The sequence below is a fragment of the Echiichthys vipera genome (genome assembly GCF_963691815.1).
Source record: "Echiichthys vipera genome assembly, chromosome: 4".
In the NCBI taxonomy this organism is placed as follows: domain Eukaryota; kingdom Metazoa; phylum Chordata; class Actinopteri; order Perciformes; family Trachinidae; genus Echiichthys; species Echiichthys vipera.
In genome coordinates, this window is record NC_139829.1 from 19,120,924 (window position 1) to 19,142,524 (window position 21,601).

At 39.2% G+C, this 21,601-nt stretch overlaps 1 protein-coding gene across 1 annotated transcript in view; it reads right to left on the reverse strand.

Moving 5' to 3' along the window:
- The window catches only part of stpg2 (sperm-tail PG-rich repeat containing 2), a gene marked incomplete at both ends in the record, with an annotated part of 58,654 nt that overhangs the window by 31,755 nt on the left and 5,298 nt on the right, over window positions 1-21,601 (reverse strand). The window contains 6 exons of the mRNA XM_083913018.1: window positions 7,521-7,607; window positions 7,714-7,877; window positions 9,461-9,620; window positions 13,225-13,332; window positions 19,132-19,243; window positions 20,793-20,908. Of these exons, the coding sequence (XP_083769144.1) occupies window positions 7,521-7,607; window positions 7,714-7,877; window positions 9,461-9,620; window positions 13,225-13,332; window positions 19,132-19,243; window positions 20,793-20,908 (747 nt within the window). The remainder of the gene's footprint in view (window positions 1-7,520; window positions 7,608-7,713; window positions 7,878-9,460; window positions 9,621-13,224; window positions 13,333-19,131; window positions 19,244-20,792; window positions 20,909-21,601) is intronic.

Consider the following 21,601-nt stretch of genomic DNA (forward strand, 5'->3'; position numbering starts at 1 on the left):
CTCTACACAAACACACAAATGAAATTTGTGAAACGGCATGCTTCACGCAGTCATATATCTCAACATGCACCGCGTGTTACTTCTTCTACAGGGAAAAATAGAGTCGGCGGCTGCTTACCGTAGTTGCGAGACCTGTTGTGGCTCAATATTGGTCCATATATAAGGCGCACCGTCGGCTTTTGAGAAATTTGAAGGTTTGTAGGTGCGCCTTATAGTGCGGAAAATACGGTAGTCATATATTTTATCACCATAGTTGCTAATATTATTTTTGTGGTTGTGTGTGCATCTCTCTCTCTCTCGATCGGTCAAGACAGATGACTGGCTACCACCAACCAAGTTAATAGGAAGGTTTACATTCCCACTGTCGGTGTTTTCTGAGGGGAGAATTCTTGTAACCTGTCTATCGCCAGATGACTTTCGTTCCGCCTTGACTCCGCCTAGCTCCACTTAACTATCTGGGATCTCTCTATTGCAGAGGGTTTTCAGGGTCCGCAAAAAAATAGTCGAGCCAATAAGGACTGCCAGGCGGGGTTTTATAGATGTGAAGTTGCGGAGTAACGACTGTTGTGATTCAGACAACAATGGCGGCTCGCATCGAGGAAGCGGGCTTCAACATTGATGCTGTTACTTCATCCGTGTTGTCCAATCTAGCAAATATTTCTTCTTTAAAAGAACACCGGCTCCGAAGGCTTTTGTTGGTTTTGATGTGAATGGTTGAAGTAGCACGTCAATAAAGATTACGAACAAATAGTTTATCCAATCATATGCAAGGATTTTTGATAAGACCCAGCCTCCTGAAATCACTTTCCAGTGGAGCGATCCCAGAGGTATGAGTGAAGCAAGGCGGAATGAAATTCATCTTGCAAGAGTCAGGTTAGAATTGTTGGGCCTCTGTAAATCACAGTGTGGTCTGGACCTAAAGTGTCCTGAGATAACTTTTGATATGATTTAACACTATAAATAAAACTGAACTGAATTACATCCAATCACAGTTTATACCATATGCTACAGGTTGCTACAGTACTATCAGCCTACTCCAATCTTATCACATGGCTCAAAATAGCTAAATACAGCTTACTGTAAAATGTAGGAAATAGTTAGCCTTAAGACACAATTATTACAGCAGGATTTTCTCCCTATGTCATAAACATAATTTATTGGCCCAGGATGGAAAATACAACTTGAAAGCTGATGTTTCTCAGTTTTGCGGTTTGATATATTTGTTCACTTAGAATTCAGAAAACTCAAATACCAGTTATTTTCTCCTGCATCATTTTCCTGTGTGTGTTTTTTGTGGTTACCATAGTCACACAGCAAGCTAAAGTGGTAAGCCCACTGTGCAGCATTACTCCCTTTATGGTTATGATGGAGACGACAGCGTCAGGCGCAACCTCTCGCTGTCTTAAAATACTTTTAGATTATATAGTGAGTTTTGAGGCATCCATTGTTGGAGAATCATGTGTCTCTGCTTCTTCTTCGATGGATTTCTCAAAAGGCAACATGGTCTGAATCTGAGGCATCAGTTGAATTTCTAAATATTCTGTACTCACATTGTGTGTTTTTATTTCTTCAAGTGTTTAAATCACGATAATAATGTGTGCTAAATGATCCAGGATAACCTCACAGCCAATGGATTATAGTGCAAATTTAACCCACTGCCCACAATTCATAGATAGTGCACTTATAAATGAAAGTGCACTTCTCATCAAAGCTATTGCTAACACCTCATTATTGAACCAGTGACCTTCCCATTGACAATCCCTCACTCTCAGTGAGTATAACAATAGCCATCTATCAAGACCTCTATTAATCTCAACATCACTGGCAACAGAACAAAATTGACAGAGGCAGGCTTGTATGCATTAGTAAAAACTGACTGACAGACAGACAAAACGCCATGTCAAACCTCCCTGCTATCGCTTCAAGGGACAAGGCAATATTTCACTGATCTATAGGAAAGGAATTTCACTGCCTCAGGGTAAAACATAGGTCCAAATTAAATTCCACACTTATTCTCTCCCAGCGCTGCCTTAGGGTATCCCACGACCTTAGCAACAGAAAGGTCATTATCGGAAAGGGTTAGCCAGGAGGAAGGAATTGAAGGCAGGAGATGGAGAGGAGTGGAAAGTGGGGTAGGAGGATGAAGGAGAGAGGGATGGAAGGAAAAGAAGACAAAGAGAAGAGGGAAGAAAGAACAGAACAAGAGAGAGAAATGTGAATCAGGAGAAATGACACTGAAAAAGACCAATGTATTAGACATGAGGGAAAAAGGAAACTCTTATTTAAGATACGCTCTATTCATAATCACCTCTTTTTTGCAGATCTGTCGTTTCTCAACAACATGTCTAGTTCTTTCTTCTCCAGAGACAGGTAATCAACTCCTATCCGATACAGTCCTGAAGCTAAAGTACAGATCCAACATAGCTTTGAACTATTTGAGGTATGTTTGATTTTGAGTGTAAGAAATTTAAACATCCTTTGAATGAGGGCACACCGCAAGATAAAAATCAACTTAAATAAATCATGTCATGCCTGCTATTCAATATGTATTTAACCACTGTTTGGCAATGTAATCCTTATAGAGTGGATTTGGGAATAGACGGATGCATGTGGATAGAATAAATGATCATAAACTAAAACTGAATAAACTGGAAATTGCCTCAAAACAAAACAAAACAAACACTGAGAAACAAAGGATCTGGATAATAAAAGCAGCAAAGACAGAGGAAAGACTGTGATACATATCCCCTGGAAGTAAAGACGGTTCTCCCTGTTGTGTTTAATGCACACCACATGACAGCTTCTATCATTTCAACTGACATGATATGTCTTTTATAGTTTTGATTTCAAAACATTTACTGCTCAATTGAGCTTTATAAGTCAAAGTACAGAGGACATAAACAGATAACAAAGACACGCTTTCTGCATTTATTCTTTCTTTCTTTCTTTCTTGTCTTACTCCCTACTCATGATCGTTTTCTAATTAGACACTTTTAATAACTGTCCCAGTGGGGTGCCGTTACCAGGGATATAGCCTAGGCTGCAGCGCAGCATGTGGCTAACTGTTACAGCTAAGACGTCCCTGGGTGATTTTTCATTAACTGGTCATAAAGGAGGCTCAGTGTGGAGCCATTACAAGTGGCCTCAGATCTTCTCCACAGAGCACTCAGAGATACTACCCATAAAGAAAAAAAAGCAAGACGAAGAGGGAAAGATGGAGGAAATATTGTATATCGGAAAAAAGTTAAGTACTCTATTATGTTTTTTGCAACTCATGTCAGTTTTGCAGGTTCAAACTCTGTCCACTACAGTCCTCAAAGTCACAACTAATCCTGCTCTTTGCTCAAGGAGTGCTGCAGACAAATATGTGCTCCCTTCCGTTTCACATTGTGCCGCCAGCCACTTCTTTTGACCCTGACCATGCCAGCTCCCCTCATTTCATTATCTCATCACTTCTGTATCTCCTGTATCAATATTTAAATCAGCAGTAGGTAAAAGGCCAAAAAAAGCCAGAATTTGAGGTAGAGTGAGACCTCTTACTGCAGCTCTCCCTCACCCCTCTCTCTCCTGAGCTCCTCCCACCACACCAGCACCTGATACAGTACTGCTTCATACAGTACCAGTACTAGTCATTTTTATTTAGCAGTCAGTGGTGCTGTGGCAAGAGAGGGGAAATAACTTGAATAAGATCCAATTATAATTTTATAGCTTACAATATTTCAGTTACTTGATTTTCATGTCATGTTTCATCCGTAGGGAATTCAAAAAGGCAAAATATCTGAATCAGAAATACTTTAATAAAAAAAGGTAAACCAATATAAATGTAGTCACAAAAAATGGGCACCCCTTTCACAACTAGGCTACGGCTATACAAAAGCAAAGATGGAGGTATTGCTACTGGGAAATTAACCAAGTGAAAGCCAATATTAAATTTGATATGATTAAATATTGAATCCCCCTGTGTGTCCGGCACTCATCATTTGAATTTGCAGACCTTTGACTTCCAGATCTATGCATGACAATATAAAACACAGACATTATGTGGACTGTGTGTAGAACGGCTGTCAAATTTTCTTCTGTCTCGCACACTGAGCCTTCTGGGTGAGCCAGATCATCCATCAGCCCAATATACTGCAGCCTGACAGAAAACTATACAGAGCCATTGTCATGAAAAATGGCAATTGGCACAGACAGATATATGAGGTAGAGACTATTACAGAGGTGAACAGCACTGCAATTCTTAATGGATCATTCTCAGTTTTCTAATGAGTCTCATCACACTCTCTTAAATTCATTTGTGATATGCACAAAATGTGAGTTATCCACATTATCTGAATGCATCAACAAAAATGTCAACATAAATACACACAAATTGGTGGCAAAGTTAGGCCAAACTGCTGTACAAACTAGTGTAAAAACTGAAACCTTGGCAGATGCCATGCTCTGCCCAGTGGTTTATTAGTTATAGAGACATACAGTACAACTCATGAGGACAGAAATAATCCTATTCCTTACTATCCAGAAAGACATTATTATTCTTCAATGCTGAGCACGGCAGGGTGGCACAGGGAATAGAGCAACTGACCCCACTACATGGGAAGGTGAGAGAATTTCCCTATAGAGATCATATCTTTTCTATCATTAGTGTGCTCACTTACTAATGCAGATGTATTTGGTCATATTTTCACATGTAACACCTGTATATTTCACAGGCTTCACTCCTCGTTCACTGGAGCAGTAATCCTCAATCCTGCTCCTCTGTACCCAGAGTCCTGCTGGTTTTATGTCCTACCAGGTACTTAATTGCCTTCACTCGGTGTCCAAGGTCTAAATCACTCCCTTATTAGACAGCAGGAATGGAAACCAGCAGGGCTCTGTGTCCTGAGAGCAAGAACAGATAACTACCGGATCCAGGTGAGTCCTAAGCACGGCTGTTTTCTAACGTGTGAAGCATCATTTTCTTTTTTATTAGTAAGACTTTTAAATAACTTTCTGTGGAAAAAAAAACAGCATTTCTCATAGATGTAACAGTTTAAAGGTCAATCAGTTCTGGGTTACAAAGGGTAGAAATCTTGTCCTGTACTACTCTCCTTTGTGAGAGTAAAGCAAACAATAAGGTTTTCCATCATTAGTCGTGTTTCCATTCAAAAGTGAATTTTAGCTGAACTTTTGAAATGTCGCAAAAAATAAATGCATATTAGGTGCATTTCCATCAACTGTTTGGCGGGAATAAACTGGGGTACACAAAGCCTAGTTTAGTCAGAAGTTAGCGATATAGGCTACGCATTATGCATGACTGTCATAAGCCAGTAAATAAAGTAGAAGAGGTTGTGAGCGAACGAAAACAAAACAAGTTTACTTGGTCATCTAACCCATCTATGACAGAAAACTAGATAAAGGTCTTCAGGAATTAATTTCAATTGGGCAGGTTTTTAGACCTAGGGAAACTTTGGTCTCCTCATCCGTACAAATGTACTGTTGTTACTACCAGCCGTTTTGTTGCACGTTATGGGAATTTCCTGGAAGACGCAGACAGTAAAAAGGCCGGTCAAGTGAGTTAAATGATTGCCGCGTCAGAACCTATTCAGCAAAGGCATTTCCATATCCCGTTTAGCGCATTATGTTTTTTGACAAAGGCAAAAATCACCTCCACTCAGTTTTTCTAATGCAATGCTTCAAAATCTACTACACAGCTACTGTGGTAAGAGGGATGAGAAACAGGGTTTCTAGTGGGCTGTTGTGCTTATCCATCTAGTTTCTTGCGTGCATGTAAACGTACAGCTGAAGGAAAAAACACCTACTGTGATGTTATTGTGAGGAAGATATATCAGCTGCCAGCGTATAACTGATTGGGAGATATTTATGAAAGCTACAAGATGACAAACTAAACCTGGTGATTTGGAGCAGTACACCTGTTCTGCTCTCTGTGATAAGTGGTGACCTTTCCTTTAAACTCTTTCTTTCTAGAAAGCAGCATAGTTTAGCATAGTTAAGTGTAAATCAGACTAAACACCAGGTGGTATCCAGAAGGGTACTTGAAAATACCAAGTGTGTATCTTGAATATTAAAATGCTGTACTATACACCTTAGCATACAAATATACATCCTTTTCTCCTCAAACATTTTGTTCAATACTTAAATTTGTTATCCGTAAGTTTTGAGATACCTTGTTTCTAGCAGCCTCTTTGGCGGTTAGATGTAATTACAGGCAAGCCTGTTCTTTCAGAGCCCTTTTTCTTTTTGGCTCTTTTGTAAACATTATTGAAACACATTCCCTTCTCTACTTCCAGTCCATCCCCTATATGCTACCCTCGTAAATCTATACACACACATGTTCCTACTACACTTCTCACACTTACTACAAGCCTGACTCAAGTTGGAAGTTCCCGATTTCTGATTACAAGTGAACGCAGCATAACTGTTAGTGACGATCTGTGCCGGCAGACCAACGGCTGTCAGCAGCGTCAATAACATGGCAGCCTTTTTACATATAGGGTGGGATTGTTGCCACAGACACGGATATTGCAATACTCGACAAAAGGGCAAGTAGAAGTGCTTTCATTAGTGGGTCATATGATCAATCGCCATTGTTTTAACTCACTCTTTGATAGATAGTGACTTAAAAGACAATTAAATAGATCAAAACCTTACCGAATACAACTTTAAGTCAATAACCGCTAACCCTCACATCCAGTTGCTTCTCCGTTTCTTCATTAGTACATTATTTATATTCAAGTAAACATTATTCTGTGTCATACATAAATCAAGCTTTCACAAAACAAACATCCCTTTTCAAATGTAGCACCATTGTTGCTGTTAGGATTACGCACGGCCATTCACTGTGTTTATCTTCACTAAATCAGGCTGCTACAGTATAACCATACAGATGTCTACACACATCAGACTGTTCCATTATAACTTGACTAAACCAGACATTTCTTTGTCCTCGGCTTGGTTCTCTCCCTGCTGTGCACCCAACCCCAGCTTGAGAAGAAGAGAGAAACGTAAACGTAAATGCCAGCCAAACAGTAGAGATTCGCACACTGTGCTTCAACACTTTTCTTTCAGTTTAATTTAAGGCATTCTTTTTTTAGGGCTATTAGGTTTATAGTAACATGAGTTTGAAGGAGTAAAGTTAGGAAAGTGGGCAAGGAAGAGTAACAAGGAAATAGCAGCAAAAGGAAAGGGAACATTTCAGAGGAACATGAATCTAATTATCAGAAATTGTGACCTGTTTTCTTCAGCATTAATGACCATTAGGAGGAAGAGGAACAGAAGATAAGAAGCAGTCAAAGAAAATTAACTGCTGGAATACAGCACCGTTGGCATAGTGGGTCAGATGCTACTGCTGCGATGGCCCATTTATGAAAGTAAGAACTTGGCATGTAATGCTGTTTTACTTCATCTTAGAGTTAAGTAGGTTTTAATGGCTTTACAACAGAAACTTGGTGCGAGGATAAGAAAGAGTGAGACAAAGACAGCTGCGAGGGATGCTGGGAGACAGAGGGAAAGAGACTTACTTTAGCCAGCAGTGCCAGACGTTCTGTAGCTGATTTGAAAACCGCCATGTGCTGCTTTTTGTAGTGCTCCTCTGTTTTCTTTTCTGTCTGACAAACAAACACACAGCATTCACACCCTTGTGCATATATTGCAATGAGGATATGAATAACAGAGAACATGTTTAAGCATTATTAATATCAGAAATCTTCCTACCCCATATTGTCCTGGACATGGGACCTCTATCGATTCCTTGTTGTCAAAAAAGGAGTTGCGTTGAGTCGTGGAGCCAAAGCCTCCCTTCCTGGTTCTCTCTAAAACTGCCTTTTTATAACTCTCCCGGGCTAAACCATGCTCAAACACATTATAGGATCCTGGACCTGCACAGAGTACAGAAAGGTGGGATTATTTTGTGTTTTGATATAGTCCTTCTTTTCATTGTCATTGTTGTTTTAGAAAAAAAGGTCCAAGATATCATCCTGGAGTGCTTGCTTTCCCTCAAACATGTAGCGTATGTGTAGCATTGGCTTAGTGTCTTTAGTTCTGGCAGTGTACATGTAGTGTTGGCTTTCTCTGAAAATGATGCCCGTGCTACACCTGCGCAACATCAAATTTCATATGGCACTAATGTGTTGCTATTTTAATGGTGGCATGTCTGCATGTGTGAACGCCTGCTTTGGTAACAGCTTTAGAATCAAATGCTCCAAAACACGGAAAAATAATTCTCCATTTTTGAAATAGAGAAAGGCATGTGTATTACAACAATCCCAAGCAAATAAAGAATTAACATTTTCATCAGATTGACAACCATACAGTGTGCACAATTTATGATGCAATAGAAATCACAAGTAAACACAATGTAACAATATGCAAGGCAACACAAACGAGAAACACAGAAATAAGAATTTTAGGTTGGATTTTTCTTTTTTCTTTTTACAATTAAACAATTAAATAAATATAATTTCTAAAATTAGTTACAAATTGATAAAGGACTAAGAAGCAACAATACACATGTAGACCGTCTGCACAAAATCTAATGAGAATAAAATAATGGAAGGCCCTTAACATCAGCCATGTGGTACAATGGCATTTTAGAAATAAAGTGCAGACTCACTTGCATTTATGTCAAGTACTCCTTTAGATCTGTACTTCAACACCAAACATAAGTGTACTCTTTCCAGAAAATCATAGAATGTCCTCAAATTCACACATAGCCACATGCCATCGTACTCTACGGGGGAATTGTTGGGTCTATGTAAATCATAAATAAGTCATAGAGTGTGGTCTATACCTATCTGTAAAGTGTCCTGAGATAACTTTTGTTATGATTTGGCACTATAAATAAAATTGAATTGAATTGATGTATAGACAAAAATAAATTATTTTAAACCTTTTTTAACTTTCACGCTGTAATTTCAAAGACTGAGAATAACTCAGACCTCTACAACATAATGATTCCCTCTGGGGACAATGCTCTCTCTCATACACACACTGCACAATAAGTAGAAGTCAAGTGCCTTTTAGTTAATTTCAAAATGTTAATTCAAGATGAAAAATAGTACTTAATTAGTTAGTTCTTAATTATGAATTGTTCGCTTGAATAAAATGGTCGTGCCAAGTTAAAAGCTGAACTTCAAAAGAAATGAAAGAGAATGCGATTCAGACTATAAAAACCCCCAAAATACTGTCCTCTGACATTATATGGTCACACTAGTGTGAATGATGTCTGACAGGGTAACTCCATGTGAAGTAATCTATTTATGTATGTATGTATGTAAGAAATATGTGTAAAGCAAAAACAATCTGTTACAAACAGAACAATGCTAGATCTAACTAAAAGACAAAACTGGATTGTATCTGTAAAATATAACTACATATATCAAAGAGGAATATCACTTTGAGCAGTATCTAAAGTGAACACAGCATTGATTGGCAGCACACACACAACCACACATATACTGACCCGGTGTGGAGTATTTCTTATGGTTACGAGTGAAGCGTACTGCGGTGATGCCAAATGGGCTTTTCTTCACACCCGTAGTCCTCTTCAACAGTTCCAGGGCACAGCGCTGGTCATTATATACACCAACAGGGGGCGATACTTCTTTAACAGGGATGAACCTCTAATAGAGATAAAAGGGAATTGGACAGGGTTAGAATAAGACACAGAAACACATAAAACAATTTAATGATTAATAGCACTTCGTATTGATAAATCTCAGATCAGCACGGTTTTAAAATGATAAATAATCAATGTATTTCCTCTAACCAGTGCCCATCTGGAACAACAACACAAATCCAGCAGTGAATATTTGCAATATCCACAGGAACAAAAAATGACATCTCACAGTCAGAGATACCAAGCAGAGATAGAAACCTGACCAAATACAGCCTAACTGCCCACATGTAGACAAGACTAACAGTCTACAATCACATCATCAGCCTTGTGGCATTTACTGCTCATTACACAGAAAGCAATACTGAGGGATGGATGACAGATAGAAGATGCCATGTTTTTATCAAGTGTTTTTCCTTCAGGGCCGTCAACACCAAGAAGATTAACTATGACGATAATTATGACTGTAATGATAACAATGTGAGCATCCACACTTTAACATTTAACATTTGTTCGCCACCGTCTTTATAGCTGTGGTGTGGATTCTACTTTTAGGATTTAGAATGATTTTGTAAAGCCTGGGGTTAAAGTGTGCAAACCCTTTTATAATTCTTTGATTTTTCAGTCTGAACCAGCGTGGTGAACCGACCGACCTTCAGACAGACAGATTGACATCACCATCCAGAGAGCTGTACAGTTGCAGAAACTCAAAAAGCTGTCTCAGATCTATACATACTAAAACTAAACTGAGATAAAACAAAAAAGACAAAAAAAGTGGAAAGAAATGCATGAGAGAAAAGAAAAGAGAGTAAAATAAATACAGACAGAGCAAAGTGGTGAGATGAGGACAGAAACATTTCACTCAAGCCTTCAAGCTCATAAAGAGCTAATTTGCTTAATAGCGTCATAGTTAACATTCATTTAAATTCAATCCAATGGTTTCTGTTTTTATTCCAATATCAAATAAAAATCTTCCAACTTACATGATAATGCAGAGTCAGCTGCAGAAGAATGATCTTGTGAAAAAATGTTGGTATTTCATGTATTGGGGTGAAAACCATGTGGAGGCAATCCCATTCTGTATTTCGTTTAGAGCACCATTAAGGCTTCATGCTTACTAGTGTTGTCACACAAGCATATATAAAAATTTGACATTCACAGGACGTGCTTTTTTTGTTAAAATTTGTGTTTTTTATTTTTTGTTACTCCCAAATTACAAATTAAAGTGCAGCTGCTTTTTGTGCCTTTGTGATTTTATATAAAAGGTTGTGAAGCACCAAGAGAGAAGACTATCCCTGGGGACATAAGGGACTAAGGGATGAAACAACATTTTAATGGAAAAGATTAAATTGACAGCAGAAATAACTGTAAATGAGTAGAAAGAAGAAGGAAATGGAAACGGGAGTAGAGGGAAGGGGAATAGTATGATAAATGAGGGAAACAAAAGAGTATCTTAACCTTAAAAAAACATCTGGAATAAAAGAGGTACTACAATGAGAGGCAATGGAGAAATGGGAAGGAGTAAACAAAAGGGAAATGAGGACTGATTGGTGTGTGGGGGGGCAAGGAGAATTGACGAAAAGGCATGTTTTTTTAACAATGTCAGAATGATGATTCGATAGTAGGAAATTGGGAAGTCAAAGGGAGGAGAGAGGGGTGAGAGCTGGAAGATTCCAGCTGTTCCTCCTATCTCCCCCTCCCTCCTTCTTTCCTTCACTCCCTACTTCCATCGCTTCCTCTCCATCCATCTGCAGGGTAACAGTGTCAGACGGAACTGGACTCACAGGGAGACGGAGATCTAAGAAAACTGTCGCTCTTAGGACTGCATAGGAGATAACTTGTGACACATGCATGCACACACACACACACTCACAGATGTCCTAGGTGGGTGTCAGTGACGACATCACGGGGTCGACGCACGAACACAGCATGTGGCCAGGGAAATTAGGTCAGAGCAAACTATGACTGACACACACACACACACACACACACAGATCAAATGAACCCAATCTTGCATCAGTTGTTTACACCAGGAAAATACCAGGATGTTTTATGTTTCAGATGTCAAAAATGAATGTTATTTTTGGGAACAAGTGTGTTTGTGTGTGTTTAAGGTTATACATGAAAATGTGGGTGTGTTCATTTGCATGCACGTCTGCAATGCTTGCAAACTTGTCTGTCGTGTCTATATCCATCTGCAGATGAAATTTGCGCATGTAAATGTCTGAATTTTTGATGTGTGTGTGAGCACAGACTGTCACGTTGTGCATGTGTCAGAGTGATAATTAAAACATCAGTCAGAGAATTTCACGGGAGCGAATCTGTGGGGCAGTGCCACAAAGGAGTTCAGCTATTCCAGAGACATAAAAACGACACACTTTCCCATCTTTCATCTCTGCTCCTCTGCACCTCTTAATAAACTCATCTTCACCCTCATCTCAAGAAACCCACCACTTCCTGCGCATCAATTAAAAAAGCAAAGCCCAGCTCAATGTCTTGGATCTGTAACTTAATCTGAAATATTCCACATTAAAATCCAGTCTCCTTTGAGAAATTGTAAAATGAATGTATTTGCCTCGCATAGATTACATCTGAGAAGTATTTTCAATATGGTGTGACTGTTTACTGTGTATAGTGCAGAGTGTATTATGTAGAGTAATACCACTAAATCGACTGTATGGTTCTAAATTTGTTTACCTTAGACGGTTAAATCAATATTTCTGCATGCTAATCTCCATCCTGGAATCAAGCCAGATCTGTATTACTACAGCAAATGTACAAGCTAAAGCTGTTGAATTAGTTACAAAGCAACCTTTTATAGACATTACAAGTAATCAGCACCAAACAGCAGACAGGCAAAGTTAGCGACTACTGTTGAGCATTTAGATACTAAAAAGCCAAATATTTTAGGAGATGGTGGACACTAAAAATATACTAAAAGAAGAGTGAGTATTAGATTTTCATTTGTCAGGTAACCACAGACACCATACCAAATTAATTCTAATCGGCTGTAAATAAGCAACTATTTGAGTTCATCATATCAACTTTATAATGAGATAATGTCAGTGTTGTGCTTCCAGCATGTTGCCAAAACATCAATGAATACAAGTTTAGATAAAAAGCCACTCAAGGTTCACTTTTCAATCAGTTATTAGAATTTAGGTAGACACTAAGGATTAAGCCAGTTTTAAAATCAGAATTGAACATCCATGTCAAATTTTAGAGTCAAGCGAATTTCTGCCAGACCTGTTCTCGATTGTCATGCATTTTGAGGGGGGTTGCCTGATTATTACCTGAGCGATCAACAGTGTGGCATAAACAGTCGGATTTCTGACATGTCAGAAATTTTAGTCGACTGCAGTATGTGCTTCTACGGCCCAAATTTTCACATGACTACTGTCAAAAGATCTGTTATAAACTGTAGTGGACGCGTTTTAATATTATATGAGTAGTATTTTACATGTTGTGGCTTAACTGTAGTCTTGCAACTGCTATGACATGAAGCTGAACTTAGCAGCAAAACAGGGATATTGTCTACATCTTCCAGACATCTTTTTTCCTTCTTACTTTCCATTTATAGTAGAATTTCACAATCATTGTTAGCATTTTACCTCAGTTTGAGAAAGAAAGGGGCATGTGACCTTCGGCAGGTTACCACAGGACTTCACAGGCTTCTCAAACTGACTTCTGATGTGGTACTGGCCTGGACCAGGAACTCCCTAATGGGAAGAAGAGAGCAAAAATTGCAAAGTATGTACAAGCTGATATTTGTAGTCAAATGCTTTATCACTTTTCATGTAGCTGTGTCAATAAGAAGATACGGAGAGAGCATGGGGAAGTGAAAGAGACACTAAGAGAAAATGAGAGAAAAGAGTAAGAGAGTCTCTTTGATTTCTTTCTGTTTCTGAGTTAAATGAAGGTTACACAGAGAAGGTAAAGACAACAGAGAAAAAGAAGCAGAGTGAGCAACCTGTGAACACAACACACAGGCAAAACTCATTAAGAAAAGGCTCTTTTGTTTTTCTGATCTGCAATTAAGTCACTTCTGTTGAAAAACAGTTTGAAAGAGACTGGAAGTATGGAAATGGTATTATCTCAAAATCATGTACGCGCTAAGCTGACAGATCCTCTTAGTCTTCTCTACTAAAATTGAATGCCTAGAGAAATGATGTACAAGAGAATTTCCTTTCAGAGGACTGGGAAGCAGCTTGTGCTGAAGCTGCTAATACTCAGTTCAGACTGCTGTAATATAATTGGCTGATGAGTACATGTGACACCAGAAAAATAAAACAAGTATAAGAGTGCTAGCTCTCACCTGTGTATATCATGTGTGTATATTAACATGTCTTGTTTTTACCTTTGTGTCTTGTTTTTAATGGTGTCTTTTAGAGCTAACCTAATTTTACTGTCTTTGTCAACTTGTGTGTCAAATTCCTGTGTGTCCATTGATGCATTTGGTGAATAAAAGCATTTCTGATTCTGGTGTATTAGATGTGAACTGGAGAAAGGGACATTTTCTTTCATTGTCTTTTGGATCGTGATAAAGTGAAAGAGTTCTCAATGGACGTTAAACAAGCTTTTGAGGATATACTGGGGTTGCATTTAACACAGTTTTTCATTCTAGGTCTACACCTTGATAAACATCACACACCTAAGATAGGTTTACTGCTTGCAAAAAGACTTATCTCACTCTCTTGGAAGAAGATCAAGTTCATTAGTTTGATTAAAGAATTGTCTATAGGACCACATCTGGAAAAGATTAAGTAGTTGTTAGGTAAACACTCTCTTAAACATTTCGGGTCCTTTTATAGATATTTAGAGAATATCGATCTAGGTAGTGTGATGGGTGTGGCGGACAAGGTGTGAATGTGGTAATTTGAACCCCGTTTAAAACATCTGAATCCCATCCTTTCAAATTACGTCTTTGAGGTTGACACAGTGTGCAAATTTTGGACGTATGACATGAGTGTAGCAGCAAGGGAACCCCTTTTTAAGAACAGAGAGAGATTGATTTTCTTTTTTCTTTTCTTTTTTCTCTTTTCAGCTTGTTGATTCACTATAAGAAACAATCATGTCATGTGCCAACTCATTACTACTGCTACTACTACTACCAACACCTCACACTCAGAGATGCTGACAGTGAGCAGTAATCACACACACACACGTACATGCACACACACACACACACACACACACACACACACACACACACATCCAAATTTTGTAGTGCTGAGCCAGGACATTTATGTATTTGTGGTAAACCCACAAACTTACTGGGCCAGAGGTGGTTTAACTAGATCTGCAGTAAAACAGCATGGATTTCTGTGGAGATTTCTCGCAGTGACAACCAAATCTTGAGGGGGGAACAGAGGTGAAAATTAGCACAATGACTTCCCCATGCCTAAGGACAGCTCAATCTTTATTTATGAACATTGAATACAATGTCTTCTTGCCAGAAACAAGTTTCTTGCCCTAAGAATCTGAAATGTCGCATAGAGACATACAGTATGCTGATATACAGCAAAGCCCAGTTCAGACCAAAGATTCGCAAAGAGACAAGTCAAAAAACCTGCAATACTTGCAATGCACAGGTCTGCAGGTTTTGAAGCCTGCCAGTGTACATCAGTGAGACGAGACGAGAAGGTGTATCATCTCTATAGCAACGTACATCCATTCTAACTTCTAACTTTTCAAGCCTTTTCCATAGCTGTGTATCATTTGTAGCATTATAAAATATAAATGAGGACAGAGATAGTGAGTTATACTTGCTAAAGCTACATTTCTAGTAGTGATGAAACGGCGAAAATACAGGGTCCCTCTCCCTATTAAGAGTATAGCTCGGTCGACCCTCTCTCACAGTGTCTCTTTTTCTTTCTCTCTCACATGCTCGTTGAGCCTCCACCCAAAACTGCCATTTCAACCAGCAGACAGTTGGTAAATGACTTGACCAGTGGACTTTGCTACGAACTGAATGGCTGTTAAAACAGGTGACGTGCCTTACGTTCTAAAACCAGCTGCTGGAGACTTGACAAGCTGAGTCGCAGGCAACAACATCAGCTGGTTTGAGTTGAGATTAGACCTGAATCCGATTTTTCCACTCATATGTGACCCATATCTGATTTTCTTTTGACAGTGTGAACAGCACAAGTCACAGTGTACACTGCACTGTTTTGTAAATGAATGACAAATGGAGTTGACTGAAAAAAAAAAGTGTGCCACAGGCGGGAGCCAGGAACAGAATCAAAACAAACATGGAGGACAGCAGCGAAGCAGGCGGCCAGTGGATGGATAGAGAGGTTTTAGACCTCATTAGTATTTGGGGTGACACTTCGGTGCAAGCTAGAGTTTTTAATACCGTTTGCCATTGCCATGTTCGCTTCCGTAAACACCGTCGTGGCGTGATGTCATCGATGATCAACTGCGCATGCGGGTCACTTCAGGAGCCTGAGCTGTTCGCACAGCAATCCGTAGACAGGCCACATTTAAAAAAAGGTAATGTAAACTGTCAAACAAAAAAATCGGATTTCAGCAATAAATCGGAATTGTGCATTAACCCCTGCAGTTTGAACGAAGCCGAATACATACAAGTTTCTTTTTGTTTTTTAAGTATTTCTTTGTGATGTGCTAGGTTGAACTTTCATTCATAACATATTTTGTTACAGTGTCACTCTGTTTACCTTGCACAGCAGCCGAATTCTCGCGATAACATGAGATCACGCAATTATTGCAGCTTCACATCTCAAAAGAAACATTCTGTGGCTGCCGGCTGCAGGACTTGCGCTCAATACATAGACCAATTTCAAAAATTGTTGTCACCATTAGTCACTTAGACATAAAAACATGGGAAAATAGGGTCCAGGTTGAAAAATGCTGAAGGTCCCCTTTAACACAACTCTCGGATGCAGAGAGAATTTCCTGGACAGGTCTGCTACTTTTTCTTTTCATGAGCCATGAGGATACTAACATTTTCGAGCTTCGATAACAATGCTATAGCGAATAATCGGGTATTTGTTGGCTGCGGCCAGCGGGGGGGTTCGATGAGCAGCATGAATCCTAAGCCTAACATTGTTGAAACAGAGCAGCTAATACTGGATTGAGAGAGCAACAGGTTTGTGGACTGCTGTGTACGAAGCCCCAGGGGGAGGAGAGAAGAATGAAAACACTGTGCTGCAACATGTCTTTCCGTTTAATTAAGGGCATTATTTTTTAAGGATTCTGTTATTCTACAGTTTTGAAAATAAAATAATAAATATTCAAATCCCAAACTTGAAAACTAAATACCTTTTAACAAACTAATATCCAAAGAGTCAAATGTCCGGGTCCAGCCCCTAGCAATACTCAGTCTGATCATAAATAAAGGGAAAGTCATTATTTTGAAATACAACTAAATAAAGTTATACTTGGAAATGGAAAGAGTCACATCCATAAATATATTATATTAGGTTTATATTTTATTTTAGTATTTTATTTATATATACCAGTTTGCTCAGTTTTAAGGTAGATGATACTTTATCCAGTGTTGTGCCAAGTTGTTTTTTTTCTTTATTTTAGTTTTCCCCCCTGTGAGTGAAATACTGCTTGCCCAATTCTGAAGAATGGAAGTGCTGCAAACATTGCATCATCATCATCATCCAGTATAACGTTGACATAGAATTCACAACATTTTTAAGATGAACTGACAGGTAATATCAGGCATTGTACTGCTAAAACTCCAACTGTTTCACTTTTGTTTTCAGGCAGGGATACAGACGATAATGGTTTGTTAAAGTGGTGCGCTCAGTCTTTGCCCTTGCTGTGTCAGAATGCCTATTTAATGGGGAAACCCTATACAGTACAGACTCTTAACTCTATGGGACACCAGCAGCCTCAAGTCATTAGAGGCAGACTGTCTGCTGATCTCTAGGAAGTTAAGGTGTTTGTCCTGAGTGTCCCTACTGTGGGTAATGACCCATCTGGTCACTGTAGTGTGTGTGTGTGTGTGTGTGTGTGTGTGTGTGTGTGTGTGTGTGTGTGTGTGTGTGTGTGTGTGTGTGTGTGTGTGTGTGTGTGTGTGTGTGTGTGTGTGTGTGTGTGTGTGTGTGTGTGTGTGTGTGTGTGTGTGTGTGCACGCACATGTGTGTGTATGCATGTGAGTTGAGGTGTCAGGTACTAATGATGACGGATGGAGGTGCAGCCATCACAGTAGGGGGCCCAAATACGGCATGGTTCACAGATACAAGCATACACAGAAGGTATAGTTGTTGATTCAAAGTCACAGGATCATTTATAGTATGTCAGAAAATATTTATAGTTGTTTCAGTAGCCATATATTATAAACATATAAAGGTTAAACAAATGTCCTGTATAATGAAATATGCACAATTACATCAACACCTTAAATGAGAGGAGAGGCAGAGCAAAATGTTCAAGGAAAGAGAGGACAAAAAGAAAAAAGGCAAAGGCGCAAGTCCTTGACAGAAGGGATACATTCACCCCTCTCTCCACAAATCCAGTCCTACATTTTTCCGACTATGCTGTTCTAACTCACCGACCGGAGAAGTAAGGCACCACAAAGCATTACTCTGCCAGAACCCTCAAGTTCATATGCAGGTGAGTAAGTCCCCCTCCACTCAACCGACTCCTAACAGTGTGTGTTTGTAAGTGTGTGGTTGCCAGTTTGTGATTAAATCTTATGTTCTACTGCCATCTATGGGTGAACAGATACACTGCTGAATTACACTCAGAGAGGGAGGAGGGGTCGAATCCTTTCCTCTTTAATCGACTGCACTTGAATAATCAAGAATAAATCCAAAGTACTTACCTGTTCTCATTGTAAACCGGTGTGCTCTATCATGACTCATTCTCAATCTGCAGTTTTCAGATCGTATTGTGTTAAGAATTTATCTGAATCAAAGTGCAGTTAAGAAAAAGGGCAAGCTGTTTAACTGCCAAAGAAAATTATGTCTTCTAAAACATTAAAATACTCCATGTGAAGGCATCTAAATTTTGAATTATTAGTGTTTTAGTGTCATGATTACAAGTACATGCTATAATATGCTAAAAAAAAGGACAATTTTTTTAAAAGCTGGGGGTTAGAGGCTTCAGTAACTGCAGAGGCATGCCAGTCAATTTTGCACACAAGCTACGCTATTACTATGCACCACAGAGCTATAAGCAAAGTCAATATTGGACTAACATTCATCAGGTGGCCAGAAACCCGACTCCAAGTAAATGCTATTGAAAGCAACCGTTTGCCAACATGTTCATCATATCGACTTTAATAAAGAGATAATATGTCAATGCTGTCCTTACAGCTTGTTGCACTGCCCACAAGTGGCCAAAAAATCCAATAATCTAGGTTTAATTACCACTTGTGGTCACAGTTCAGCAAGTTACACAAGCTCACTTTAAAGGACTGTTTCCCCCACAGGGACAGAGCTTTATATTGTTCCCAGTCCTCTACAGCTGTTATCCCTTAAAATTCTTATTCATCCAAGCTTAGCATGTATAGCACCACATGGATACAAAGACATACTCACCTTCTTTTCCTCTTGCTTGGGCACCAGCTCATGGTAGCGGGGGATGATTAGCTCAGCTCTGCCTTTCTGCTCCTTTTTAAGGTTCACATTCTCATAGTGCATTTCTGGGTTTCTGGGTTGAGACAGGAAGACACAAAAATGTGCCTCATTCACCAACTTTTCTTCAGAAGAAATATATCCTTAAAACCCACCTATGCAGTTTTCACAAAGATTCTGACATTCACCAGTGTTTTCTTATTTGGAATTTGTTATCAGGTAAGAACAAAATCTGTGTACACTCAATAGTGCTTTTATGCAAATTTGAGTGCTGACATGTTTGTGTAAAACAGATGGTTATTGCATTTTCTTCAATTATAATGTTACAGCTAAGGACAACACCAAAGGCTCGGTTTTCTATATATTTCTTTATATCTACTTCTGTCGCTACTTAACGTGACAGCTCTTCTGGCGCTCACTTCTTTCAGAAGTACCTTCATTTCCAAACTGTTTGTTTTGTGTTTTTTTAACATTTGGAGTCCGGTGCTCCACTCTCTATTTCTCTGTGTGGCTGTTTGCACACGGTCCTGTAATCTCATGCCTTTTCTTCGGAATACCTAAGCTAATCAGGATCAACTAGCCCACGTTATCAACTTTCAACAAGGAAATGGGATTCATCATTATAAGAACAGAGGTAAAAACAATTCAGTAGTTAAAGAAAACATCGTGAATCCAATGTAGAATGTTTTAAGGAACAATTTTAAGAAAAAATTTAGGAAGATATTGGTGAATGGCACCCATTGTCTTTGAGAATAAAAGACACAGACAAATATATACAGAGACAAGAGTGTTCTGTATAGGAAAACTGGGGAGATATGAATGAGATGAAAAGAGAGGTGTGTCGTGGAAAATAAGAAGAGATAAACAAAGCAAAAACAGATGGGTGAAAGAATAAATGACTAGAGGAAACTACTGAAACAACTGTAAGAGGAGGAAAGAAAGCACTTTAATCCATTTTAAATGATTCCAGTAATCAAGTGCATCCTGAACATGTTTGTGTGGGTGTGTAAGTCTGCATACCCCTATGTGTGTACAGTATGACTGCTCACATCACATGTCCACTTTCCCTTCTATTACTTAGTTGATTCCTTTATGCCTAGCTGAGCTGGGTGTGTGCCCACCAATGCAGAAGTGCTTAGTAAGGCTCATCCTCTGTGGCCATCAATATAAATGCTTTGTGAGAAATGTCAAACATAACGCCCTGGCTGTAGGATCAAAGCAATATTTCACTGTGGTGGAACAGCTTCTCTGTTCAGCACACATCTCTGTTAGAGCGCAGTGAATTTAGAGAATAGACGCCCTGGAGCGTCTAATCTAACCAGCCTTTTGGCTCCTAATCCAGGATTTAAATTGTGAATTTATGTCATTTTTTTATTCCAAATGCATGCATGGTTGGTTATCCATCAAGTTAAATTCTCAATATCTCAAAATCCCAGATGGTGCTACATGCTTGTTTGGTTAGCAAAGTTCTATAGTGAGGTCCTACAGTGAACTTTAATGCCAACCATCTTCTCATCTAATTCTCTGTAGAAAAGATAGACACGCGTATTTCAGACAATGACATGATGATCAATATAAGTGTTCATAGGCCGCTAATATACTGCACCATGACATGCAATACTCACATCTCAGGGTAATATTGTCCTGGACCCGGTCTCTCTTCCACTCTCACCTCACTTCTCTTCCCTGTCCTGTTGCCAAAGTGGACTCCCTTATACTTCTGTGTGGAACTCTTCTCTGACTATAGAAAGACAACAAGTGAGAGGGAGAGTGAGAACAGACAGATACCAAGAGAGAGGAGGTGAGGAGTGGGTGAAAGAAAGGATCGGCCAGGAAGAAAGAATGGGGAAAAGAAGGTGGTAGGAGGAGAGAGACAATGAGATAACAAGAGGATAAATGGATGAACAAAGAAGAAGAAAATAGAATCGACTCATGTCGAGTAAGTCAGAGATCTAGGGGAGACCTTCAGTTTCTTATCTCTCTTAGTTTTATAGTCTGCTTCCTCTGCCTCCGGCCTTTCAGATAGCGCCAGTCCACTCGGAAGCTTTAAATGAGCTGGCCAGGTGTCATCAAACACATTCTAGACACTAAGCGTTAGATTTTTTTTAAATATATGAAGTGCTGCAAACTAAGAAAGATAAACACGACTACTGTTTCTCAGAAACAGGCAAGTTATTCATTAACAGGAGGACTAAGAGTCTACGGCCATGTTGTCCTTGTCTATTCTGTGAGTCAGGTTATGGGAGGATTGGCAGGGAGTCTCAAGAAGTTTTTAACTACATGCAGTGCCTGTCTCCTTATCTCAACTTCAGAAGGGACTGTAGGACAAGATCTGAGGTTCTGCCGCCTGTGATCTACCAATCCAGTTTTGAAGAAGGGGCATAGGAAACAAGGATGTTCAAATGCTTGAAGTTAAAAAGTAAAACAGAACTGT